The sequence below is a fragment of the Aulonocara sp. 'chitande type north' Nkhata Bay genome, linkage group LG20 (assembly GCF_057382095.1).
Source record: "Aulonocara sp. 'chitande type north' Nkhata Bay isolate Kocher_YH1m ecotype deep benthic linkage group LG20, A_spYH_male_GT1.1, whole genome shotgun sequence".
In the NCBI taxonomy this organism is placed as follows: domain Eukaryota; kingdom Metazoa; phylum Chordata; class Actinopteri; order Cichliformes; family Cichlidae; genus Aulonocara; species Aulonocara sp. 'chitande type north' Nkhata Bay.
In genome coordinates this window covers 9,026,772-9,042,545 of record NC_141363.1, presented here as the reverse complement: position 1 = coordinate 9,042,545, position 15,774 = coordinate 9,026,772, and the positions used below count along the sequence as shown (strand labels likewise).

At 41.3% G+C, this 15,774-nt stretch overlaps 1 protein-coding gene across 2 annotated transcripts in view; it reads left to right on the top strand.

Moving 5' to 3' along the window:
- The window catches only part of sema3h (sema domain, immunoglobulin domain (Ig), short basic domain, secreted, (semaphorin) 3H), a 51,481-nt gene extending 37,388 nt beyond the window's left edge, over positions 1-14,093 (top strand). For both annotated transcript variants that reach the window (XM_086276982.1, XM_086276983.1), the window contains exons 10-19: positions 4,176-4,245; positions 7,190-7,334; positions 7,569-7,658; positions 7,947-8,076; positions 8,181-8,269; positions 9,381-9,422; positions 9,963-10,120; positions 10,768-10,829; positions 11,028-11,170; positions 11,285-14,093. In XM_086276982.1, the coding sequence (XP_086133108.1) occupies positions 4,176-4,245; positions 7,190-7,334; positions 7,569-7,658; positions 7,947-8,076; positions 8,181-8,269; positions 9,381-9,422; positions 9,963-10,120; positions 10,768-10,829; positions 11,028-11,170; positions 11,285-11,737 (1,382 nt within the window). In that variant the 3' untranslated portion in view covers positions 11,738-14,093. The remainder of the gene's footprint in view (positions 1-4,175; positions 4,246-7,189; positions 7,335-7,568; positions 7,659-7,946; positions 8,077-8,180; positions 8,270-9,380; positions 9,423-9,962; positions 10,121-10,767; positions 10,830-11,027; positions 11,171-11,284) is intronic.
- Positions 14,094-15,774: the final 1,681 nt, after the last annotated feature.

The following is a 15,774-nucleotide window of genomic DNA, read 5'->3' as shown; positions in this document are numbered from 1 at the left end:
AACTACTGACAGACAAGTCAGGGTACAAACTATAGGCGACTGAACTGTGGGCAATCTGCTAGCAACCAGGCCAATCACACAGAGGTTTTGAGTGGAGCACCGTCTACCTCTTTTGACCAATAGACCTGTGTGACTGAAGCCTAATGTAATTACATTAGATTACAACATTAAAAGTATTTTTCCTGCAGTAGTGCATTAGTCTTTAACAAGGCCAAGTATTGTTCTGTCCAAATGTGGTGTATCTAACTACAAGTCCAATGCCAGCTTGGCTGCACTTCCAGATGAGTTTCATCTGTTCTTTGCTCTGTTTGACTGCAATCCCATCACCTGGTAAACTTTTCCACTAGGTTTTAAAGGGGCTTTCATCTGTACTCAGAAGGGTTCCACCAGGGTGGCTGTGTGACTATAAAATTGAGCTCTGTGGGTGTAGATGTGCATCTTACAATGCCCTTCTTTTTTAGTCTGACTCATCTCTTCTTTGAACAAAACTTCGAGGAGCTTCAGATGAAAGTGTACTCAGGATATACATCATCCAGAGTAATAATGCATGAAGGCCATAAAAAAAACAGGTAGACATAGAGATGCAAAGTAAACCAACAGATGATAAAGGTTTTGATTAATGAAAAGCATTCTTTGGAAGATGTGAGAGCAGAAGATAAGCTCGAACAAATGATGGGAAAGTAGAGAAGAGGCTGTTTAGAAAGATGGAGGGATGATATGAGTAGAATTAGGGAGTGATAGGAAACAGGAAGAGAGGTAAAAGGAGTGATAACACAAATGGGGGCATCTACATTGTGATTTAAAGGCAGGAAGAGCTCAAAGAAGCAGTAAATAAAATGCAATAACAAAGAAGTGATATATTAAAGGGAAGAGGGAGTGAGCAATTGGTACGCTGGAGGCAGCAGACTACCCATGCTCTTCTGTTCCCTATCTTTGAGGGGCCTGTGTGGGTGTTTGTGTGTCTATCGGTACCATGCAAGTTTGAGTCAATGTTCCTTGCTCCCTGCAGTTTAACAATTTGGTATGTGTGGGTGCATGAATGTGGCTATACATGCCTTTATTTCTCTTTGTGTGCTCCCAAATCTGCCACTGTGTGTGGCAGCTGCAAGTGTGTGTAGCTGTGTCGAGATGAGATTAGCCTTCCTGCAGGGCCGTAGTTCCACGGAGGCCACCTGAAGCAGCAGGAACGGCAGGAATGTGGGAACATTGATAAGCTTCGTCGTCTCCAGCACCACAACAACATATCTGCCTCTGCATGGGAGAGGAGAAGAATAAAAGTAGAGACATACGGGGCACTCATTGAGTACTCCTTGGGTCGAACCTGTTTTTTAGAGTTTCGGGAACTTTTAAAGCTATTTGCCACAAAAGTAGGAAGCAAAAAGAAAGGAGCCCTAGGAGTCATGTATTTATAGATTATCACAGCGTGTTGCACGGAAAACAAAGGGCTCCATTCTCCTCCATTTTGATGGGATGATAAAACATTCCCTGCTCTTATCTGAGACAAAAGTGCAGAACAGAAAACCTTTGATTTATTCTGATTTAAATAAACTGTGAAAGCCAAGGTCTAGTGTGAGCTGCAAGTGTAGGCAACTGAATAACACAGCGATGAACAAAAGTGGAAATATGGGAGGCAAAAAAGTCAAACTGTGCACAACTTTCAGGAACATTAATAAATTTTTTTAATGTGTGTTTTTTTTTTTTTAAATGTTTTATCACAATTTGTCAGTATTGAACCACTGGTGCTTCATACGAGACACAATGTTTCCATTGTCAGTCTATATGTGTTCACAGTTGTGGGCCTTTTATTACCAGTCTGTTTTATTTGATTGTGAGTTCATGTCACATCAGTTTGTTCCTATTTTACTCCCCCATGAATCAGAGTTGTGAGCGTTGTGGTAAAGTGCTTCACAACTCAAGATGTATTGACCCATTTGCTTTTTATGCTATACATTCAGCACCTTTACTGTCACACACAAAGTGATGATACGGCAGTTTTTTACGGTTCAGCATATTTCCAAAGAAAACTTCCATACTCAGGCTGGAGGAGCTGGGAATCTGCCAGCCTTATGTACCCGGTCTGGCCTTAAACTCTTATTGCCGTTAGTTCTCTGCGTTGTGTTGTGTGAATGACCAGAGGAGTCAGCTCTCACTTTGCCAGCCGGGTGGATTTATTCTCCCAGAACTGTTTAAAATAAAAACAAAACAGTACAGCAACTTCACTTTACTGGACTTCTGCATGAACACCTCTCCTCAGCGGGGCCTCTAGGCGACTGAGGTACAACATCACAACAAATCCAATTACCAAATAATACTGCTAAAATGTATTTATATTCATATATAACAAACAAAAATGCACTGCATCGTGAACATATAGTGACAATTACCTCATCAACAAAATTATACTTTAGGGAGACTTCATTTACCAGTGGCAATTTTACATATTTACAGTAAGTTGAAACAGTGAACATGAATCACAAACAAACAAAAGATATAACCAGTTCACATGACACAAAAATAAAAGAGGGAGCTCACATACCTGTTTAAAATAAAAACAAAACAGTACAGCAACTTCACTTTACTGGACTTCTGCATGAACACCTTCAAGGGAGAGAGAAGGATAGCGGACCACATGAGAAGCCACGTGCATGCTCCTATGCTCTCATCTGAGACATGCTAACTAGCATGTTACAATAAAGTGCTGTACTCGACAGAGAAACAATAATTCACACTAAAACATCAAACAGAACTATGAGACAAAATGCACAAAGGGAACGAGCAGTGTTTGAATTACTTTTAGTTACTTTAACTGTGTTTATTTGCTCTGTAACTGAGAACACTAGCGTACGCTCACCTCTCCTCAGCGGGGCCTCTAGGCGACTGAGGAAAATAGCGCGCAGCTACAGGAAGTGACTTCGTGGGAAGTCAAAGGTCACACAAACAAAATAAAAGCTCCCAAAATATAAATACAGAAAATAAACATATATAAATAAACACATATACATAACCAATACTGACAAAGCGAGATAACACTGCAGGATGGATCTTTGGTGAAATATAAATTATTTTTTAATACACCCGTTACACTTACACTCCTGAGCTGTAGTCACAGAGTCGCTTTATTTCTTTATCATACACACAGTATCTTTTTGGACCTCCAAAGTATTTGTAACCTTTTTCACGGACTTACATTGAATCTGATGGGAACACAAGATAAAAACAAAACAGTTAATCACTTTCTAACTATCACACACTCACTCACACTCCGATGAAAACATCAGAGGCAATTTGCAGTTCAGTCTTGCCCGAGGCCACTTTGACACGAGGACAGCGGAGGAGCCTAGGGATCAAACCGCTGACCTTCCCATTAGTAGATGGGGCCACAAGCTGCCCCACTTTTTCTTTTCCTTTTTTCCTTAACACTTCTGAGGATACTTTTAGCATTTGAACTTAAATCTACAAGTTCATTAAAAAAAAAGATCCCACAGTTTTACCTGCTGTATTCAAATGCGGTGTTATGGCCGCTGAGCTATCAGGTGTCGAAGGCAGACAGATGGAAAGAGCTAAAAAAACAAATCCGCACTACACCTGATTGCGCTGCATGAGCGGATCACTATCAGAGCGACGCCAAAGTGAGAAAAACATATCAAATGTGTGTGTGTGTGTGATCCGCTGTGTTTGAAATGACGAGTGGAGACCGAGGTGTGGTGTTAGTGTGTGTGACAGCAGGTGCTGTGTTCCTGTGGCGGACGGAGCGCTCGGCTCTCCCACTGCGGCTGGTTATTAATGGCTACAGATTCATTACAAGCAGCCAGTCAGCCATGCTGCCAGCATGCCCGACGCTATTAGTCACACAGTCAGACTGATAGATGCACACACTCAGATGCGCACACGGGCATACACATAATGAATACAAAGTACCTAAAACTGAACACACACTCACACAAATAAAGAAAATAGACTGTTACACAGACTCATGAGCATTGCTCACATGAATACAGACATGTAGAGTTTATGCAGTCCTGTGCAACTCTCCAAAACTTCTCCGTAATTCAGACATCATTCTGATCTTTTCTGACTAACATTTTTATGTCTTTGTCTCCTTCCATTTCCCTTCCCCGTCTTTCTCCTTATCCCTCCCTTCCTTTCATCATTATGTCTGGATGTTCTCCATTCAGAGGACATCTTCATCCTCCAGGGGAAAGACAAGAAGAATCCTCTCATCTACGGCCTGTTTACCACTTCAAGGTATGTGCCTCTGTAAAGCAGAAATCATGGGAATTGAGTAACTTGAATGGGTGGTGTGTAAACTGCATACCCTTGTTTATGTGTGGAAAATGTCAGTATATGGTGGTAGATGGGAGGGAGTCCCTTTACTTTTACACTGGGCGGACTAGTTTTAGAAGGACTTTAGTCCTTAGCATTTAGTTCTGTATTGATCAAGCCATGCAAAAAAAAAGAATAGAAATGGAGTGCAAAAGAGTGGAAGAGAGGAGAAGAGTAACTGTGTACTCAACGTGTACAGGATAAATACGATTTCTTGAAAAGGATTAGATGATTTGTCAATAGTTTATTTTGAAATAGGATCCGTGGTATGCATAGTTATACTTTTTGGTGACAGTTTTATTATGGAGCATTGGGTTTCTTGGGGCCCCAGAGGCAGGAATTGCTGTAATTGTTTAAATAAAAGGTTTAAAAGCAGTTTAAAGCCAGCTGTAAATTGAACTGCCGACGACAGTGGAGGCTGATGAGGTTTTAGTGAGAATTTCAAACCACTAACCAGACACTGAATTAAAAACAGATGACAGAAGCATCAGATCTTTAACGATAAATACCTGTTGACCCACACAGTAACTCCTCAACATGTCATTTTTAACAAGTTAAAACATGTGATATAAGAAGCTTTTTTTTTAGTGGTAATCGTTTTAAAATATGAAGAAAATAAAAGTATAAAGTTTTTTTTCTTCAAATACTGAATAAATGATCATCTGCACCGTCCTGTACTGTGATGACACACGATGACAAGAGAGCGTCTGTGACAGGATATGAGTGCTCGATGTTTCACATCCACGTGTCAGATGTTGATGTCACACGCTGTGAGATACACACCACCCGCCGGGTCTCATGTCACAGTGACTCATGAATGAAATACATCCATTCATGTGAACAACATGGAGCGTATATGAGCCTTCACAGTTGTCATCATCAGTGCACAGTTTCTTCATCTGTGTCCAACTGTGTGTGTTTGTGTTACAGAAAGGTTACAACTTGACTTCTACTGTATTTTTTCACACACAAATAGACAAAAAGGCAATTTTGAGATCCTGGAAGAAGTGCATGAGGACAAAATTGCAAAAAAATGAATTGTGACTTTAATAAGGAGTTGATGATTTTCAACAAGACTCTAAAGCAGCTTTGCATAACTCACAGTTTAAAAAATGCTTTTGAGGACAAATGCTTTAGGGCCTTTCAACCAATTTTCTTCTGATTGGCTCCCAATTTATATGTTCCCGATGAGGTCACAAAGAGCCAGAAGTAAGGCTTGCAGGATCACTTGTACATATGCTGGCCTTAATTATTTGAAACTTTTGACCATGTTTAACTTACATGACTGAAAAAAGGAATAATAAATACCCTTTATAAAAAGGCTACTATGAAGCAGCCCACAGGAGATATGCTTTCTGTTGAAGTCTACGTTAAAGCCTAGGAAATGTACAAATTGCATACATGTCAGACATAATAGAGAAGAATCAAAAATATTCTTTCAGACCATCAAAGGCTGTTAGTTTAAAAAAGGCAGTTGTCCGAATAGACAGGCTTTCATAAAAGCTCACGCAGATGTCTGCTGAAAAAACACAGACATGGAAAAAGCAGGTTCTGTCTGAAAAACGAGTAAAAAATGATCCAGCAAGCAGCCTAATTAAAGTAAAAGAAAAAGGCTGCGTTTTCTCATTTTCTCTACTCCACTGACCATGTTGCATATCCAGAGAATAACACAGTTTCTGAGCTGGACGCCAGAGCTCCACAGTAGCAGCAAAAGTATGACGGCATCTGGCATTGCAGAGCAGGGAGTTGGTCTGTTTTTGGGGGTTTTGGAAAGTGTGTGGAATCTTAGCAGGGAACAGAAATCCAAAGCATCACCAAGGGTGCGGTCGCAACCACAGAACTGGAAAAGAGCAAAAAGGTCATTCCTTCTGAAAGGAGACTTGTCTCTCTGGTACAGTAACGATTGCACACGTGCCGGTTTTTATGCCTGTGATGAAGGCAAGCGTGTTAACAGTTCTTTGCTTTTATTTTGCTCTCTGCTTTTATTTTTAATTGTTTGTGATTCATAATGTATCAGACAGCTGATTAATTGATTTTGCCCACCGGTAGCCTTGTTGTCACATTTATTCTCGCAATGCAAAGTGGCCGGGACCCAAAGTAAAACTAGACGCTAAGCTCAACTCCTGGTAGCACACCTTTGGTAAAGTTGAACCACTCCATGAAACTAACAGCACTGCCAATAACCTGCAACACAACTAATAATTATTAAAGCACAACCGCAAAAAGCAACAGGGGACTGAGGTCTGCTCAGGTGGAGGAATGTTTGTGCAGGTGAGCTTCCAGAGGAGGCCACTTATAAACAAAACAGAATAGGAAAGAGGAGAATTTACAAGTGTAAAGGTGACATCCCCAACTTGTAAAAACACAATTTAGAGGCTGACATGAATGCTTTTTTACAACGTCACGGTTCACTTTTGTACTCTGTATGATTTGGCATCTGAATACCAGACTGAGACCTCTGACCACTGAGGAGAGAAAAAAGCTTCCTCTCTAAGAGCCCCCTGATTCATCATAACGTGGCCTTTCTATCTGTTCTGTTTCTGCTTTGCTGGAATCTCTAGCTCGTGCGTGCTTTGCCACAAATCCTCCAGAAATGTGTGATCTTAACTGCAGTGGATGGGATGTGTTATAGTGGGGACCGATGTGCTGAAAGCAGCATATTCACCCAGGCTGGATTTTGGGTTGGAGCGCATTCATTTAATTGATGCGTTCAAGCTGGAAAGCCACAATGAGTCACAGCTCCTAATACAGTACTCCATTTACTGCTTAAAGACCTTTGCAGTATATCAAGTAAAGTAATCAAAGGTATGCTCTGCTTCAGACATATCTGATGTCTGAATCTGCTCTCCTTTTGTCTTCTCCTTAGTGATATCCTGAACGGTTCAGCGGTGTGTGTTTACCGAATGGAGGATGTGGTTCGAGCCTTTAAAGGGAACTTCCTGCATAAGGAAGGGCCTCAGTATAAATGGGCAGAATTTACAGGCAAGGTGCCCTATCCACGGCCAGGAACAGTAAGTTCATACTCAAAACTGGTAGATACCACCGCTATCTCTCCAGGTGACTTTTTGTATTTCTCTAAAAGCAAATGCGTGATTTACCAAGGTAATACATTGCAATAATATGCTGTCTTTGATGGAGGGTCATTTAATTCTGCAAAATTGTGCTTAATTTCCATATAAGAATGCTCAAAACAAAAGACTGGAAACATTATGATCTCAGTCTCTGTCTCTCTCTTTCTTTGTCAGTGTCCGAGCAGTACATATGGAAGCTATAGCTCGACCAGAGAGTATCCCGACGACGTCATTTTCTTCAGCAGAACTCATCCGCTGCTGCAGGTTTGGCTGATATTTCACTTTATTAAATTAAGCCAGTTTAGCTTAATTAGATTGCCGCATTTTACAGCAGGTCAAGCCATTTTTTTCTCTCTATTTCTGTCTAAATTCTGAAGTGAACATAGGAAATTAAATTAGCAGTCCTTGCCAACAGGGCACTGCTTCATCACAGGGAATATGAAACCTTTGCTGTATTAATGATGAATAGCAAGACTGGCTGAACAAATTTATTAGTCAAAGATTTCACATTTAATGTGATGCATTCTTGCTTTTTCTTTTTCTTTTTTATAGGAAAATGTCCTGCCGCTTGGAGAGCGACCCCTCCTGGTCAGGGTGGGTGTTCATTACAAGTTCACCAAACTGCTGGTGGACAGAGTGGAGGCTGTCGATGGCACCTACGACGTCCTGTTCATCGGTACAGGTAGGTCATGTGACATTGAAGGTTGTGTTTCTGGCATTTTAAAGTGTTTTTTCAAAATGAAATATGGTGAATGATTTGTTTATTTTTCTTTTTTTTGTCTTTAGACTCAGGACTCGTTATGAAAGCAATCCATCTGCACAGGGAGCACGGCCAGAGTCAGGAGATCACTCTGGAGCAGATGCAGGTGTTTCAGGTACTGCAAGCTTTTTCTGTGAGGAAAACCAGGCTGAAACCTTAAAAAACTCAGATTTGTTAAGAGTTGGTCTATTTTGTAGTAAAGCTCATTGTTTGCAGATTGAGTTGATTTCTTCGCGGCGTCCATTCATTCCTCCTCCATTAAAAAAAATTCAATTACCTCTCAAAACTAGATCCAAATGTACATTATTGTCACAACATAATGCAGCACAGACTTTTCAAATTAGCCTGCGTGACAACAATGCATGCAGACACAGTGTGACTAATTCCATATCTGTCCATGCCATATGGAAATGAATGGAAATACATGCATTCTCTCAACAGTAAGGAAACGCATGCGTGCAAAGACCCATTCTGCTCTGGTTAATGCAAAGATAGTTATGCACATACTATACCACTAAAGTACTGCGCATATTGACATGAAATGCAGTAAATACCTTTATTTAACCCCTTAATGTCTAGTGTATCATATTTGATGCATGAGTTTTTTTAGACTTATACATCTTAAATAAATTGCACAACAGATTTTTAAGCAATGATCTGAACAAAATTTTCAAATGGAACAAATACAATACAAATTAAAACTAGTTTATGTATATTAATATTAAAAACATTTTTAAATCAGAAGGTTCAATAAATGCTCAATTTTTTCAATTATCTCACAGTTCAGGATTTAAAGGGTTAAAGCTTGTCACTGCACCAAGACCAAGTTACTGCAGCTGGGCATAGTTACCAAAAAAGAGAAGATCACAGTTCACAAAATCCACATTTTTGTCCAGAATGAACTCCGCTTTGGGTTCAAACAGCAAAATGAAGGAAAACAACTTTGGGTTCAACCTGAATGATGTGGCTGAGATATCTGTGGTCAGACCTGACTGTGTTTTTCCTGCTCTGTATTCTAAAGTATATGCTTTGTAAAACCCTATCTATCTATCTATCTATCTATCTATCTATCTATCTATCTATCTATCTATCTATCTATCTATCTATCTATCTATCTATCTATCTATCTATCTATCTATCTATCTATCTATCTATCTTTCTTTCTTTCTTTCTTTCAGTATAAACCTGGTGTGTTTCTCAGTTTCCCTTTCCTGTCTCCTTCACAGCACAAATCACCGGTGACAGCCATGGCACTCTCAAAGAAAAAGGTAACAGACGAGACTCGCTTTCAAAGTTCCAAACTGCCGCACTCACACACGGTAACATCGCACTTCTCACTCGTCTCTCCACCTTGCGTCTCCAAGGACGGCTTCATCACCAGTTGCCATGGTTACCTCACCTCAGTCAGAGCAGTAATGAAGAGATGCTAACACACAAATGCACCTTGCATTATTAAAACAGTTTGGCATGAGAGAGAAAAAAGAAAACGACACCCCAGCTCGCACACACGAAGATTATAAAAAGCAAGCATCCTCACATTTCTCTGTTTTCCACCCCGCATGCAAACACACACTCTCCGTGGCCACTGACATTGATACAGCTTGAGTTGGATTTGTGACTCACAGAGTGGAGATGAATCTGCTTTTTTTTCCTGGTGACTGTCAAAGTGTCCGTGTTGCAGGGGAGTGAACTTGATGCCCCTTTGTTTTTCTCTTCTGGCTCTCCCACATTGTCTCTGCTTTCCCCCCTCCATCGTTGTTTTCTCTTCCATCTCTATTTCAATCTTTCACCCACCCCCTCTCCTCTAGCAGTGGTTGTTTGTGGGCTCCAAGGAGGGTGTGTCTCAGCTGGCCCTTTACCAGTGTGAGCTGTACGGTCAGGCCTGCGCTGAGTGCTGCCTGGCCAGGGACCCCTACTGCACCTGGGACGGACATGCTTGCAGCCCCTATATGCCGACCGTGCGCAGGTAGGGAGGACATACCAGCTCTATGCAGATCCAGACAGCACTGATAACATTACAGCAGATTGAGTTTCCCCTTACGGCTTGAACTTATTTTATTATGAAAAGAATCAATGTGGAATCAATCTTCCCAAATTTGATTTAAACCACATTTGTTGATAGTCAGAAACGTGGTTCAAGTTACACCTAAGCTCAGATTTTTCTGATTAGATTTTAGGCATTTTTTCCACATGATTAAGATTTTGTTTCTTTACTAAGTATCACAACTGGCCATAATTTCTATGATTAGGTTGTTTATGATGATATCCTGACTTTTGCCCCAGTGAGCAAATTGATTCTGCCAAGGAAGTTATGGTTTTGCGTGTGTGTCGTTCTGTCTTTAAACACGATAGCTCAAAAAGTTTTGAATGAATTCTGAGTATACAGTGAACTCATGTCAATAGATTGATCTGAAGGTCAAATTAAAAATGCTATATAGAGCTATTTAAAACTATGTTTCTTACTGGCATTGTTTGTGTTGACAACATATAGGCATGATACGTGTGACCCCAAAATGCGTGCCCTTTCTCCTAGTGCTGCTCTCACTTTGTTAAAATCATCGCTTTGCTGTCCGTTCTGTCTAACACAAGCTTGTTGTTTCTGTTTGTCTGCAGGAGGAATGCTCGTCATTTAGGAGAGGATGAGGATCCACTGACTCAGTGTGTCAGACAGGGAGGTGAGCAGCTTCCATTGTTTCCATTCAGGGTCTTTGCTTTACCTGTTGAACTATGCTCAGGCCACATTATGGAGCACTACCAGTGTAGTAGGGTTTCAGAGGGCTCAAGCCTGTTCCAGCTGAGACTGGCGAGAAGCAGGCTTCTCGGACAGGTCACCATATCTTTAACCTGTTTCACCTTTTCTCTCTTTAATTTAGCCGGACTGCAGGTGGAGGCAGAACAGAGGGTGATGATGGTGGCAGAGGGTAACAGCACCTACCTGGAGTGTTTGCCCAGATCCAGACATGCTGCAGTGACCTGGTACAAACAGGCTGGAGAGAACAGCGCTGAACTAAACCAGGTGCAGTCACACGTTTTACACTTGTGCTTTCATTTATGTTCCAAATCCTTTTTACAGCCACTTTGTTCGAGATTATCCAGATTATAAATTTCCTCTCCAAAAATCTCTCGTCAGGTGATAACTGGTGACCAGCTGGTGGTGATCGAGCGGGGCGTCCTGATTCGTCGAGCCGAGCTGTCTCACGGCGGGGTCTACCACTGCCAGGTGGAGGAGCACGGCTACCACTGGACTGCGGTCACCGTGCGCCTCGCTGTTTGGAGCCCCTCTGCCAATCGCCTCCTGGCTTCCTGGTCGGCCTCGTCCTATCAGAGCGCCGGAACCCAGCCGTGGTACGAGAACGTGATGGCACTGATTCACCCCGGAAACCTTGGCCAGCACTGCAAGGCTCTGGGATACCGCCCTCCACGCAACCACCATCGCCATGGTGACACAAAGGCGGAGCTACACAAGGAGAAAGAGAGGCACAAGCATGGCGGGGGAAGAGGAGGAGGAGGAGGAGGCGGAGGAAGAGCAGCGGGGAGGAAGAGCAGGAGCAAGCCGCAGCAGAGGGCGCCGAGGAGTGCTTGAACGCATCCACGAGCGGGGGGGCAGATTTTCAGTGACTTCAACAACTACACAAACACGCAAACACACACACACACAAATGCACACATGTACACATACACAGTTAACTTATACACTGAGACACACACATACTGTATGTACAGAGACTACTTCATGCGCATGCACTTATCTACAAACAAACATGGCGTCCTTTCATTATAGAGACAAAGAAGCTAAGCTACACACGAGTGACTGAAGTATGTACAGGATCTGGACAGCGAGGACTGTTTCACCGGGACAAACGACTGTATGAATGAAAAGGCTTAGGTTGCATCGCATGTTGAATGAAGGATAAACGGCATGCCTAAATCCCTAAGTTTGACTGACTCTGAGTCATGACAAGGACATTTGATTGGATTCTTTAGATTTGGACGCTCTACAGAGAGAGAGAAAAAAAATAAAAACAAAAATCCAAGTCTCGTTCCAGAAGTCGATTTTAAGCATTTGGAAAAATCATCCAAACCGTCTGTCCCGAAAAGGACCATACTTGTGGTTTTGCATGTTTTTGCCCATTAATTAGGAATCACAGCTATCCCTCAAAACAGAGCAGATGTTTTTTAGATTGATTTCCTACCTTCCAGGCAAAAAACTGCTTTCCATTTATTTTGTGATGTGGAAAGAGAGACATTTTTTTTCAAAGTCATGTTCTTGAAGTTGAAGAAGTACTTTTTTCCCCAAGTACTTTGCAAAACAATTATTGCGCTTCAATTTCAAGGACACTCTTTCCTCTGGCATACAGGAATAAATTTTCAAACTGCTTCTTTGTTGTTGGAAAGAGAACAGAAGTTGACAGAAGGGCAAATATGTATTTGCTGAAAGGCTGTCAAATACCATTCAAATGTCATTGGAACCCAATGAAACAGCACAAAAAAGAAAGCTGTCAAACTGTTCTCTGTAGTGAAGAGTTGTTCATCTTAAAACTTAGTATGTACGGCAGTGATACATAATGAAAAGGGCTAAAACATCCAAAACAAGCTGTTAGTGATCAAGGTAACAGTTTAATTCTGCAGAAACTTTGATTATTTTTATTTTGAGCAGCAGCAAATAGCACTGATGAGTTTTAATTTTCTTCACTTAATGGATATATAACATATAATCCTTCAGGCAGTTTCCCTACAGTAAGGGCTTTGTTGGTTTCTTCAGATAGGTGGGGTCTGACCACGAGATGACTGACTGCGACCATGAAGATGAAAGGCAGAGAAAAAGCATGGCGACGGCTTTGATGAGGTTACAGATCAGCTTTCCCAGGACATTAGTGCTCTGTGTTGCAGCCGTGCAGACCCGCTACAGGAGATGTTTCCATTATGTTCTCCTCAGTGTTTGCTTCTGCATTGCTGGCTCGGTTAAGACTCACGGCATAAGCTACCATTGGTTTTGTGCCACGACACAGAGAGCGGTTTGGTTTAGGTGTGGAAACAAAGTGAACAAAAGAAGGAAAAAAAATGCTCCGTGCTGTTTAAAGTGTTGGTTGAGTGTATCTGGAGTCCCACGTGTGGACGTTGTACAAATTTAGGAAAAAGGTGCAGACACGTCTGAACATCAACTCCAACAGAAACTTCGCTTTGACATTCAGAACTGAGTGTCGTCCGCTGGTCTGAAGTAGGGCGCTTTCAAGCTTTCTATATATTCAACATCTATTAGGTTATTGTTTAAGAAGTTGAGAGTGAATTTTAAAAGATTTTCATTACAACATGAACAAGAGGATCAAACTGTAAACCGAACTAGAAGAAAACTCTGTACAGAAATGCATGTTTCCCAACCTGTTGGTGAATTTCAGTGGATTAGACTAACACAGAAGAGTGGAGCACATTATTGCAGGTTCTGCAGCCCCAGCTGGTAATGACATCTGACTGTAAATTATGAAGCAGGCCCAGCGGATCATAAAGAAGCCTTTATTATACCAAGCTGGAACTGGAGAAAGTGCTAAACAGGACTGGCGTCAAATGGACTCTGGCCAGTGGGATTTGAGTGACTTTGTGAGGCAGTAAATTGTGATTTGTTCTTAAAATGTTAAACGAACACAGCTACTTCCATCTCTATTTAACTTCCTTCTTTGTGCTATTTATTATTTTAATCTGGTGTGAGACTACTTCTTTGAGGAGTTGTGATACTTTTTTGACATGAGTGTCTTTGTTGTTCTGTCTTTGTACGTATGTCTGACGTCCAATTGTTACCAGTTGATGTACCTTCCCACATTCACCAGTGGAAATGTTTTTATTTTCGTTTTTTGAATCTTGTCTTTCGTATTGGCATCGAAAGGAAGTGCTGCTTCAGTCTGAGGCAGTGGGAACTAAATGTGCATTTAAAATATGATATTTTTTCTGCTTGTCTTCTCGTTGTTGACGTTTCCCAGAACACTGGATGCAGACTAAAAGTTCCAACATCAAGCCTGAGCTCAACAGTACTGCTGTTGTGTGTGGCTCACATTGCATGAGTTCTAGTTAAATCATAGAGAGAGAAAGGTGTAGCTAAAGGACAGAGGGAAAACTTACTAAATTAAAACTTAATCGAATTTTATATGCTATACTGGAAGAACGAGCATTACATGCATGGTTAAGCCCAATAATAACAGCCTCAAAGTTTTCCCTTATTTAATATCATCCAGCAGTGGTGATACTGAGCACACATTACTGACGGTAATATATACCATGATCCTGCTGGATCCCAGTCTCTTTGCTGTATGCTTCGTCTCTCTATGTGGGTAAGGATCTGTGTGTCTTTTTGTGTGTTTGACATTAATGGGATCAGATTTAGAGTAGCTGACAGGGCTGTGTCAATAAATCTTCCAAACGTGGAACTCTGCAATATATTCGAGATATTTTTTGATGCTATAAGAAGAATGTAGCATCAACACAAAGCACAGAGAGCCCACAGATAATTAATATGGGTTTGGCTTCTTGGTGTCTTGGCTCTTTGCTTCTTGGCTCGGGCCACATGAAAGAAGTCACAGCACTGAACTAATTCTGAGTTTAGTTTATAAGGGAACGTGTGACACTGAGCAGCTGTCCAAGTGCAGCCAATTCTTAAAAATGAAAGTGTGTGTGAGAGTGTAACGCTGCAGCTGTAATCTAAAATGAAATCAGGATTTGGCCTGTTGTTAAGCTGCTGTTTAAAGTCGTTTAGAGTCGAATAGCTTACTGCTAAATTATTTTGATTGGTCACACAGCTGGTTTTCTAGCAGATTTTCTGTGCTCATGAAAATTGGAAATATTTCCCTGAAATATGTCCAGAGCAAGCAAATAATCATCATAACATAACAGGACTAAAGCTTTGATTAATTCAATTTCAATTTAGTTGTAGCTAAAGTGCCAAATCAGCATAACAATTGCCTCAAGGCACTCTATATTCTAATGTAACGATTCAATAATAATAGAGAGAAAATCTCGACAGTGGGACAACCCTCTGTGATCAAGCACCTGGTGACAGTGGCAAGGAAAAACTCTTTTAATAGGAAGAAACCTCTGGCAGAACCAGGCTCAGGCAGCGGCGACCGGTTGGGGGAGTGAGGGAAGCAAGACAGCATAAAAGTCGTGCTGTAGAAGAGGGCCAGAGATTGTAGCTTTCTCGTCACATAATATTGTATCATTTATCAGTTATCATACTGCCGCTGAAGCTGCTGAATGCTAACACTACAATCACTTATGTATTCTATCACAGATTTAAAGCTCTTCTAATTAGCCATTGTTGTGCACGCCCGTTGTTAAGAAAACATGCAGGATTTCTGCCCAAATGGCTATCCATTACTGCAAAAGAAACTACGATAGAATCACAAATCACAATACATAACAGCATTTAATAGAGCTGAGCAATTGAACCATAATCAGGTCAACTGAAGCAAGTGCCACTAGCTAGCTAGTTTAGCTTAGCATAAAGGTTAAAAAATAGTGGCAGTGCAGCTAGCCTCTCAAACTGCAGTTTGTTATATGGACATTTTACCCCAGAGACCCATGCAGATCATAAATATAGGCTCGAATTCTACTCAATAAGAAAACACACCCTCA